This window comes from Channa argus, chromosome 10 (genome assembly GCF_033026475.1).
Source record: "Channa argus isolate prfri chromosome 10, Channa argus male v1.0, whole genome shotgun sequence".
NCBI lineage: Eukaryota > Metazoa > Chordata > Actinopteri > Anabantiformes > Channidae > Channa > Channa argus.
The window spans coordinates 16,945,248-16,956,969 of NC_090206.1; the positions used below are offsets into that span (position 1 = coordinate 16,945,248).

General features: G+C 38.1%; 1 protein-coding gene across 8 annotated transcripts in view; it reads left to right on the forward strand.

The window, feature by feature from the left end:
- Positions 1-11,056, forward strand: part of atp11c (ATPase phospholipid transporting 11C) — a 39,372-nt gene extending 28,316 nt beyond the window's left edge. For 3 of the 8 annotated variants that reach the window (XM_067517574.1, XM_067517567.1, XM_067517571.1), the window contains 13 exons: positions 1,742-2,008; positions 2,134-2,311; positions 2,419-2,521; positions 2,611-2,756; positions 2,992-3,051; positions 3,747-3,874; positions 4,179-4,314; positions 4,416-4,481; positions 4,603-4,706; positions 4,825-4,981; positions 6,997-7,105; positions 8,265-8,296; positions 8,487-11,056. In XM_067517574.1, coding sequence (XP_067373675.1) covers positions 1,742-2,008; positions 2,134-2,311; positions 2,419-2,521; positions 2,611-2,756; positions 2,992-3,051; positions 3,747-3,874; positions 4,179-4,314; positions 4,416-4,481; positions 4,603-4,706; positions 4,825-4,981; positions 6,997-7,101 — 1,450 coding nt within the window. In that variant the 3' untranslated portion in view covers positions 7,102-7,105; positions 8,265-8,296; positions 8,487-11,056. Of the gene's footprint in view, positions 1-1,741; positions 2,009-2,133; positions 2,312-2,418; positions 2,522-2,610; positions 2,757-2,991; positions 3,052-3,746; positions 3,875-4,178; positions 4,315-4,415; positions 4,482-4,602; positions 4,707-4,824; positions 4,982-6,031; positions 6,123-6,996; positions 7,106-8,264; positions 8,297-8,486 lie in introns of those variants that run through there. The other 5 variants (XM_067517569.1, XM_067517568.1, XM_067517573.1 and 2 more) reach the window with 5 other exon arrangements.
- Positions 11,057-11,722: the final 666 nt, after the last annotated feature.

Below are 11,722 nucleotides of genomic sequence, written 5' to 3' on the forward strand. Positions count from 1 at the left end.
AACAGAATGCAATGATTTGCCAATCTCATCAACCTATATTTTATTCACAGTAGAACATAAACAACAAATAACGTAACCTAACGTTGGAAGAGGGTGATGTTTACCATTGTGTCTGTAAACGTCTTGGAAGTAATGAGACCAGTTGCTGGAGTTTTCAGCAGTTGGGACCTTTTGTTCCTGGATTTTTTTGTTCTACGATTAGCCAAATGTTTTCTATTGGTAAAAGGTCTGGACTGCAGGAAGGCCAGTGCTGCACCTGGACTCTTCTTCTACGAAGCCATGCTGTTGTGCTGGATGCAGTATGTGGTTTAGAATTGTCTTGCTATAATATGCAATGCCTTCCTTGAAAGAGACATTTTTTTGTATTGGAATACTGTATATGTTGCTATATCAATCCTTTTCAGCATTGATGGTGTCTTTCCAGATGTGTAAGCTGCCCACACTATAGGCACTAATTCAGCCCCATACCATCAGAGATGCAAGCTTTTGAATTGACAACAAGCTGGATGGTCCCTCTCCTCTTTATTCCGCAGGACATGGCATGCATGTTTTCCCAAAAAGAATTTCAAATTTTGATTTATCTGACCACAGAACAGTTTTCCATTTTGCCTTAAACCCTTTTATGTCAGTATTGGCCCAGAAAACATGACAGCGTTTCTGGATCCTGTTCACATATGGCTTCTTCTTTGTACGATACATCTTTAACTTACATTTGTGGATTGCATGGTAAACTGTGTTTAGAGGCAGTGATTTCTGGATGTGTTCCTGAGCCCATGCAGCAATGTCCATTAGAGAATCATGCCTGTTTTCAATGCAGTGCAGCCTGAGGATCCAAAGATCACACTCATCCAGTTTGACCTTTGGCCTTGTCCCTTGACAGAAATTCCTCCTGATTCTCTGAATCTTTTGAAAATATTATATACTGCAGATGGTGGGATCTTCAAAATTTTTACAATTTCACATTGAGGAAAATTTTTCTGAAATTGTTCCACAATTGTTTTGGTGTTTGTTGCAGATTGATGAACCTCTGCCCATCTTTACATTCAAAAGGCTCTGCTTCTCTGAAATGCTCCTTTTATACCCGGTCATGTCGCTGGCATGTTGCCAATTAACCTAGTTAGTTGTCAAATGCTCCTCCATTTGTTTTTGATTTGAGGCAATTCCTTTTACTGCATTTTTTTTTTTTGCCCCTCTTCCAACTTTATGTTGCTACCATCAAATTTAAAATGAGCTAATATTTTCCATCAAATGCCTGTTTCAACATATGATATGTTTATATTTTACTGTGAATAAAATATGGGTTGATTAGATTGGCAGATCATTGCATTTTCCTTTTGTTTTCACACCCTCCCAACTTTTTTGGATTTGGAGTTAAAAACAAATAAAAAAATTGCTACTCCTGCCCAATGCCCTAATTGCATGTCACCACATTTCTTGTGGTTTATTTTATTTTACTTGAGTAATGGTGTCAGCCAAAGGTCTCCTAGTCTAAGACCATACTGCCATCTTGTGGTTGACATGGGATACTCTTTCCCAATCCAAGTTTTAATAATTTAGGATTACTGAATATTTTTGCATTTAATCTGATATGTTTATAAAAAAGTAACTTTGAAACAAAGTGTAATTGACATAAGTGTACCTTTCAAGCGTTTGAGGCATAGTGTAGATATGGTTTACAGTATTTACTATGAACAAAGGAAACTCTGGTTAGATTTTTCTGGTATTGTTTCTTATTTCTTAGGCTTCAAGAGGAGGCAGCAGAGACCATGGAAGCTTTGCAGGAGGCAGGCATTAAGATTTGGGTCCTAACGGGAGACAAGATGGAGACAGCAAAGTCCACCTGTTACGCTTGTAGACTGTTCCAGAGAAACACAGAGCTGTTGGAGCTTACAGTACGGACTCTGGAGGATGGAGGGAGGAGGCGTGAGGAACGCCTGCATGAACTCTTAATTGAATATCATAAGAAAACTGTGCAGGATGCACCACCAATTAAGGCAGGCATCAGCAGGTTGGTACATTGCTAGATTTACATGATCCCAGTCTACATACTGGTATGGGTTTTGTGATTATTTGCCCTTATTAGATTTTTATTGAACTAAGAATTATCTGTTCCACGTCTCTTCTGTGCTCTAGGAGCTGGTCTTCAGCCAGCCAGGACTATGGTTTTATTATAGATGGAGCCACTCTTTCAATGGTGCTCAACTCCTCCTCTGAATCCAACTCAAGTCACTACAAAAACATGTTCCTGCAGATTTGTCAAAATTGCACAGCTGTTCTCTGCTGTCGCATGGCTCCTCTACAAAAGGCACAGGTCAGACAATCAGTTAAAATGTGGAAGATGTTTTTTCATTAAAGAACTTTTGATTGAATGATTTTGTACAGTGAACACTTGCCGCTCTTTCTTATTCCATCTTTTAGATAGTTAAAATGGTAAAGAACTCTAAAGGCACCCCAATCACCCTTTCCATTGGAGATGGTGCCAATGATGTCAGCATGATTTTGGAAGCTCATGTTGGCATTGGTGAGAAATTAGGTCTACAGTTGAAAATAACACATTTTTTTTTTTTTTTTGTCAAGGCAGAGTGTAAATATTTTAATCTGATATTTTAGGTATTAAAGGTAAAGAAGGCCGGCAGGCGGTGAGGAACAGTGATTATGCCATTCCCAAACTCAAGCACCTTAAGAAACTTTTGTTGGCTCATGGGCATCTCTACTATGTTCGCATTGCACATCTGGTCCAATATTTCTTTTACAAGGTAAGAGAACAGAGGCTGCTGTCCATTCAATCCTGTCATTCTTAAGGTTAAGAATGTAATTGGTTTCATCAAACTCTGTATTTCCTAAACAAACCCACACGCACTTAAATTACATGATTACTGCCACAGATAAGAAATCGGTTCCCAGTTCTATCGGTTCTATCCATTCAGTGCATTTGATGTCGTTTGATGTGATCAACTTGAGCCCATTCTCTCAATCCCTGTGTGCCCACAGAACCTTTGCTTCATCTTACCTCAGTTTTTGTACCAGTTCTTCTGCGGCTACTCCCAGCAAGTGAGTATGTCCCAAGGCCCAAGGTTGAAAGATTTTCTGAACATGAAAGGAGGCAGCATCAAATGAATCCACGTCCTTGTCCTCCTGAATGCCAGACTCTTTCCCTAAGATTGACCCTCCCTCACTGCTCCCCGAATGTTTGTTTGAGCTCTGATTGATATGTTTATATACTAGCACTGTTTAAAATTCAGACATGTCTGACACATTTCCACCTATTATCCATATTTGATGCCAAATGGTGCATTGTGTTTACATGTGCTGTATATGCAAACACTATGACCAGTTGTGGAAATTCACATATGGATTATTTAATTTCGATTATGAACACATTGAATACAATTGATTAAAGACTTGAATCATTTTTGATAATTGTTCACATAAGAACTGCTAACACAGAAATATCTGTTAATGCTTACATTAATTAATACATATGTCTCATCTTTTAAGATAAATCTATTATGGTAAATCTGTTATGTTATTTTAATCTCCCTCGTGCGTCATAGCTCCCAGCTTAGAGCTTTCATTAGTGCATGAAAGATGTATATAAGCTTGCTTTATTTACACACACTATGTATGATGGTGTGTATGAGTTCTGTCCTCTCCGTGATAATAATCCCTGGTTGCCCTGCTCCCTCCTCCTCCTCCTTACCAACCCCTCCCACTTCCCTTTTCCCGACTGCTGTGGTGGCCCCCAGCCTCTGTACGATGCAGCCTATCTGACGATGTACAACATCTGCTTCACCTCTATGCCCATCCTGGCTTACAGCCTCTTAGAGCAACACATCTGCATTGATGTTCTTCTGGAAAATGCTATCCTCTACAGGTAAACCTTTGCTTATGTACAGTAAAAAGCCAGGTGTGCTTGCTAAGCGTTTCTTTCAAGTAAAGAAGAGCACTGTTTGTGTCAATAAAGATTTACATTTTTATGTTTTAGCTTAAGGATTGCAAAATGATTAAAGTATTAGATTGAATGTTTGTTTGAATTGAATTAATTTCAGTTATTTTTCTTTAAAGAGTCTTGTTCATTACTCACTTAAATATATTTAGCATCCTTTCAGAACTGACAGTACATGCCGAAAGTGATAAAACAACAATTTCATTCATCATTATCTCTTGACTTTCTGTAGAGAGATTGCTAAGAATGCCATGTTACGCTGGAGACCATTCCTCTACTGGACGTTACTTGGAGTCTTCCATGGCTTAGTCTTCTTCTTTGGTGTTCGATGTTTGTTCAGTAACCCAGCACTGCAGGATAATGGCCAGGTTTGTCCCCTGATTTAACTCATTTTCCAAATAGGTGTGGTATTACTCCTTTAGCCCATATGGCCTAATTATATTTGCTAATTTGACTTATTTAAATTCAGGTTTTTGGGAATTGGTCATATGGAACAATTGTCTTCACTGTCCTTGTCTTCACGGTTACGCTAAAGGTAATACAGTCCTTGGTATTTCTTTATCTGATTGTGGAAACACTGTATTATTAGGCCAGCTGTTTAACAGAGTGTGCTGTATTTTTGATATGAGTTTATTGACTTTTCTCGATTATTGTAGCTTGCTCTGGACACACGACACTGGACGTGGATCAACCATTTTGTAATATGGGGATCACTGGCTTTCTACGTGTTTTTCAGCTTCTTCTGGGGAGGAATAATATGGTTAGAAAACAATTTTGGGATGAAATACATTGTTGTGGTTGACCTGTTATTTCTTATTACTATTCAGCCTGTGTAGCTCTTCCAGCCTGTATAAACCAAAGTGTTTCCCGTCCTACAGGCCTTTCCTGCAGCAGCAACGTTTGTACTTTGTGTTTGCCAACATGCTGAGCTCCGTGTCAGCCTGGCTGGTCATTATCTTGCTCATCCTGCTCAGCCTACTGCCAGAGATCTTGTTTGTGGTGTTCCGTAAACCCCGTGGCCCCCATGCTCGACAGGTAACAACATACACTCCTGAACACACTTATTTTTTTTCTCTCTCACTCTCACACACACTCACATACACTCTCTCACACAAACACACACACACACACACACACACACACACACACACACACACACACACACACACACACAATGTTCTTCATGCCAAGATGATGCTTAAACTCTACATACCTCTTTTGTTTGTTTCCTCAAGTGCAATATGTGAGTGATTTAAAGTTATAACAGTGATTTAAATCTAATCCTTCACATACACTTGTATCACTGTAAAGTGGGTGTAGCTTCGTATACAGATTGACATTTCACCTTAGCAGACTGTTGGTGGTTATAGCTCTAATTTTGTGTCTTCTGGAAGCAGAATAAGTAAGTAAAAAGTAACATTTATTTATATAGCACCTTTAACAAATAAAATCACAAACATATAAACATGGTTGACCAGCGGACATCCTAACATGATAGTTAACTTATGTAACACATTAATTGTTAGTTATTATTGTTTATCTGCATATGACAGGTTATCAAAAATATTTGTTTTTTATCGAGAGAGAGAAAGAACCTTCACACACTGGTTTCGAATTTCTTTTTAGGCTGTTTAATTTAACTCTCCCACTATTCAGAATACAGCATTACAATATTTTGTCATTTCAGTTTACTCCCTGTGAGGCTAATGTGCTTTCCAAGCATCTGGTTAGGTTAAATGAATTTTAGGTTTATTCCTTACTTTTTTTGTAAAGTTTGACAAGACCTGTTTTATGTCGGAAAAGTAAGAAATGAACAAAATGCTATGCTTTCTTTTGGTTTTGTTTTATTTTCTTTTGAGTGTGTCCTTGTCATTTAGAAAAATGGCAAATTAAATTGTAAGTTATGGCTTGTGGGCTTTTCAGTCTGCAGAGTTAAATGAATAGTGTCTGGCACTTTGCTTTTGTAGTTTAGAACACTCACTTTTCCTTATTTTTACTAATTTCCACCTTTTCAAGTTTGTTCTCTCACTTACTGTTTTCTACTTCTAATTTCTCTTTTCTTCCTCTCTGGAACTGACTCTAAAGATGAAACACCGCCTTCCTTCCTCGGGGACATCTACTATCTTCATGTTGTCGCAGACGGCTAGCACTCACAGCTTCTCATGGAGTGACTGAGGTCTCATTTCTTTCTGTCAACTCCTAATCCTTAAGCCTGTTCCTGCAGATTTCCTGTATCTGCCAGTCTTGCTTGTTTCCTGGCAGTTGTGTCCATTCTCTCCCATTGTTAGACTCCTTCCCTTTTCCCTAAAATAACATGACCTGGTTTTTTGGTGCATTTTATAGTCCCTGTTTGGTTCAACAGATTAGAGAAGATAATTCAGATTTTAGATTAACTATTTTTAGGAATGCTAACCTTGGTGGAGCACATCTTTAAACCACGACCATGTTTATTAAAGTGGGAGGAATGTTTGTTAATGACTGGTGTGTGGTCCCAACTTTGACAGCAGAGTGTAGCATTTGGGGTCGATGCTAAAACCATGCAGTCAGTCTTTCGTCTTTGTCTGTCCACTTGTATCAGTCAATGTCTCCCACCAGCTGCTTGTGCTGCTCTAATCCCTGTTGCCTCTGCATGTTCAGGTGAACGCAGTACATCAAAGCACCCAAGCTTGTCTGCATGAGGCTGAAGTCAACAACCACATTTTGGATCCTCACCACAATGCCTGCAGGCCTGTGTGTTTGTGTTTGTGTGCGTGTGTGTGTATGTGTGTGTGTGTGTGTTACCCTGAATTATTAAAAATGTGCAAAATAGTAGCCTTGTAATAATCTGGACCAAATTATGTAGAGTCAAAGCTTCTGAAAATAATTATTACAAACAAAATATGTCTCAAAAAAGCACCCAGACTGACTGAGATTGACCATCTGTTTAGTTTTAAGTCTTAGTGTCATTATATGTTCTTGCATGTCTGCAAGAGAGAGCACAACATATGAGTTAGCAGCGAAGTGTGCATGTGTTTGTGATGTCATTGGTGTTTCTTGCCTTACCCTTCTAGAAGAAGCTGGTTCACTCGATCGTGGGGGATCCCCACAATACCCAGTCTTCAGCAAGGCCCCTGCTCAAGAGAACCTTTTCAGATGAGGCCAATACTGTCTTTTAAAAAGGTATCAGCCAACCTTCAGGCCATTTAAGCCAATCAAAGGCTCACTTCCTCAGCCAACCTCTCCAACTGCTCTGGCCCCTAAGTCCGACTTTTAACCAGATAATCAAAGGCATAATGGCATACAAGCCACATCCAGCAAGATGCATTTATTTAAAATAAATGCATCTGTATGCCTAATGTTGCAAACCTTTTATTTATTTGGATATAGATAATGTGCTCCTTTCAGCCTTCATTTAGAAGTCTGGCTTACATTTTCTTCCTTGTGTGCTTAAAACAAATGTCAATGTTTTAAATTCATCCCGTCTCATTTTTCCACTAGGAATGGCTGGGTACTCTAGTCTGACAATCATATACTGTTTGTAACCTGATGATTTGGTCATAATTGGTTTTGTCCTGTGTGCACATCCCAATATGTGTTGGTGGTTGTCTTCTACTTTCTTCTCAAATAATGGCTGCATCTGTTAGTGATGAGCATAGCTTACTGCATGATGTGATGTTGCTTTAACCTAAGGCTGAATGTTGCTGCATTACCTACCTACAACAAATTAAATAGAAACGCCAATGCATTTTATTTAGAAATTGTGAAAAAAGCACAAATAAACAAAGCACTATGGAAGAAACTATTTGAATAAATACAGAAAATAAACACACAGTTTTTGAGCATTTTAAAAACTTGTCCAGCTCCTAATTATAAAATATTACTTCATCCTGTTCCTGTTTTGCAGTTCCTTTTTTTTTGTTTTTTGTTGACATGGAGGGAAGGGGTATTTGACTGCTGATTGATCGATCCCTTCATTAATCTGGCCTGAATAAACAAACTATACAAACCTGTTAGATGTTGCTCTCTTAAATGCACCCATGAAATGTTTGTATTTGAGAAAAGAATCAGGATGAAATAACATTTTTTAATTAGAGTTGTTTATACCATAATAGCCTTATATTAAACACTTTTATTCTCCATGGGTAAATAAAAAAATAAAGGACGTATAAACGGATATTAAGTTTATTTTTCTAGGTGTTTTGATTTTTATTTATTTTTTTGTCCACCCTCTGTAGGTAGGTATGAACGTCACACCTCTTCTTTGTTGACCTTAATTGTACAATCAACCTTTTTGCAACAGCTTTCACTGTTTAACCTTGCACTTCTATTCTCCCTGTAGCTGTCAGAGTGCAGCCTCCTACAAACACCCAGGTAAACCACAGAGACAAGCCTAACATTCTGTGTCTGTTCAGTGTCACTGCTGACCTAAAGCAGGTCACTTGGGTGAAGTGTCTATTAATTCTTTATTGCTTGTTTGTTGGGTTTTCTTTTTGAAGGTATTGATACAAGCTTGTCATGGAAAAAAAAAAACTTTATTAAAATGTGTGCTTTGTTTTTTCAGATTGCAGCTGTAACACCACTATCCTATAAGCACTTGATGGACGGTGAATAAAAGGCAGCAGGGACTCAACAAGTTTGGCATCAGCTGCATTCAGGGTCCGACCAGGTTAGAGCTGTCTGCCACCACGCCTGATCTTAAAAGAAGAGGAGATGAAAAAGAGATGTGCAGACTGGAGGGGTGGGGTGAAAAGGGGGTTTGCAGACTTGCGTCTCTCTGCTCTGTCCTTCTCTGCCCGATCCTCCCTACGCATGCCTGCAGAGCACTATTTTCTCAAAAACCTACTCAGATGACAGGCATGCATTTTCTTTCTTTTACATCAATTTTTTGTTTTTCAAATACTAGCTTACAAATGAATGCATACACAGCTGCCTTGTAAGTAGCTCTATCCAACTGCTTGTTAAAAACAAGCAGTTGGGGGGGGGGGGAAATTACCACAAGAATGGTTCACCTGCATGAAAGAAGGCTGTTTAGTCACCATAGTCTGCAAAGTTAAAAATGGTTAATCCTGTTCTTTGATGGTTACACTTGAAAAAGGTGTTATACTTTAAGTTTCGACATACATAATAACTGTATTCTTTAAATAGACCATATGCTTAACAAAATTCACAGATTCACAAGTCCAGTATGAAGTGCGATTTCAGTCAAGTTTGGAGCTGCAACAGACTGTTGAAAGGTTTTTTTCATAGATGTTCTAAGATTATTTTAAAATCCAGTTTATTTATGTCCGATGCATCAAAATATAGAACACAGGTCATTATATAACAGAGGTCATTATACCACTTAATCCAAAATGTGTTTATGTGTAAGATTGAGAGGTTAGAAATAGGTAAAACATTCTAGCAGGGAAGCATTGCTTGGAGCATGACCTAACTCTTTCAAACTCAGAGAATTTAAGAGAATCCAGTTAAGATAAGACAATTAATAAATGTGCTGCATTACACAGTATATAGCTTTGAAATATGATAGCATCTGCTCAAAGCCAAAAAAGATTAACGTAATGTGATTCTGTCCAAAGGTGTGACTTAAAAGCGTCTGTTTGTACGCTGTGTTTATATGATTCCAAAGTGCGTGCTACATTACGGGTTTAGAATAGCTAGAAAAGCAATGTGTGATATAAAAACCAGGATTACTTGAACCTTGTTGATGTAGTTTAGTTTGATATTTCCTCCACTATTCGGAAAATGTGGTCACTAAGCCACCTGAATATACTGTATGCCTGCACACACACACACACACGCACAACTCGCAGGTAGATGACAACATTAAACAACAACCATGCATGTTGTACAGGTAAATGCACACATGCACTAAAACCTAAACGATGTATTAATGTTCATGACCTATTACTGTACGTAGCTTACATATTTTTTTCAGTCAGGCTGAAGTTAAAATCAACTCCAGACTTAAAATGGTCAAGTCTGCTGAATCGACAGGATAATAGAGTGGACTGTTTTGCCCTTTACTCTTCTTTGTTGTAGGGCATTCCATACATTCCATTTAAACATGCCATAATTTTTCCCCATAAAAATTTATTGTCTGTTTGGTATATTTATTATGTGTAATTTTATTCACAAATGTTATATTTTTATTACATAAATCGTGTCTTTTTATTGTGAAAAGTGGTGAGCTTTGTGCCATTTGAATTATGTGTAACTCCAGCCAGTCTGTGTCAAACCTATTTGGTCTTCTTTGTCATGTTAAAAAAAGGCAGCCCCCCCACACACTCTCCACATCCCAGAATCAACCTCTGAACGAATGCCCCTTCTACCAGGAGATTTATTCCATGGTTAAACAGAGCACCGTTCACTAATCCTTTGTTTTGCTTTACAGCCAAAAATCATATTATGGGTCAGTATGGTGACTTTTCTTTCTATTGTATTTATGTCTAACTTTTATACTACTTTACTGATCTCAAAACTACAGTATAACTCAATACAGTACTTTTTTGTACTGACCTATTTGACCGGGACTGTCACCTGACATAAAAATGAAATTTGCAAAATGGCACATGCACTCATAAGATAATGTTGTGATTAAAAAAAAAGAGATCTTGATTGTACATGCCTTTCAGTGTCATTTTACAAAACTGACCACAGATGGTAAACTGTTGCCAGTGATACTGGATTTAAGATTTAAAGGGGGCTGCCTGCTTTGTTTAAAAAAAATAAATTTGGAAAAACCTTTAAGTTACATCAGAGATGCTATTTTCAAAGCTTAAAATATCTTGGAATCTAACATTTTGCCTGTCCAAAATGAAAAGTATAGTAGAGTGGATTGTATTTTTAATGCAGCTTTTTTCCAGCCACTTTTGTAAAAAAAAACCAAAAACCAAAAAGAAACAAAAAAAATACATTCAAAGACAAAAGAAATAGGAGCATAAGAGGGTCTGTGGTTTTGGATTCTGTTCCTGTCTTTGAGGGTTTAGCCCTGCGTCATCAAGTGGGAAGAATTGTCACCTCCTCTAGCCAAAACACTGCAAACCTCTAAGCTGAATGTACCTCTTTGAAACTAGTATAATCAAAACCTGATCATGTTCTGTAATAAAGCAGAATGTTTTGAAGATATACAAATGTCCAATTGTGCTTTTTCACACCAGCACTTACATCACTACCTTCTGTCTAATGTAAAGTTGTGCACATGTGTGGGTGGTTTGTGTGTATGTGTGTTTGTGGGGTGCGTGAATTTGCCACACTGAGTAGATGCTATGCATTAATGAGATAACTGACAAGCTAAGCTGGATCAGCTGAGTGGCTACATATCAGGATGGAGTACTGCAGCTCCCCCACTGCCCCATGGGATGCCTCACATCAAGAACACACCCAGCACTGTAAGTCCCTACATCTAGGATGGTTTACATACATGAATATACAATATTTCTAAACTCCAGTCCTAATCTATTCAGAGTCATCGTGGGCAGAGCAGTGGGGAGTTGAGTTCAGCAAGGTTCTGTGTATCAGCATGTACACAATGACACCCTTTGATATTTGTCCTTCTGTTTGAATGTGATTGTTGTGTATTAAATGGTTCACATGCGCCAAATTTGTTGGCTGAGGGTGTGGTAGATTTTCATTTTTCTTTTTTTTCTTTTTTTTTAAACAATAGATCTATTCTCCCTCCCGTCTCACTTTACTATAGTAAAGCTAAAGAAAGTAGGCATATGACCATGGCAGAAAGCTCAACAATATAGTCCACTGTAAGAACACGCTAAATGAGAGTATGAAGGAGTGAGAGGAAAT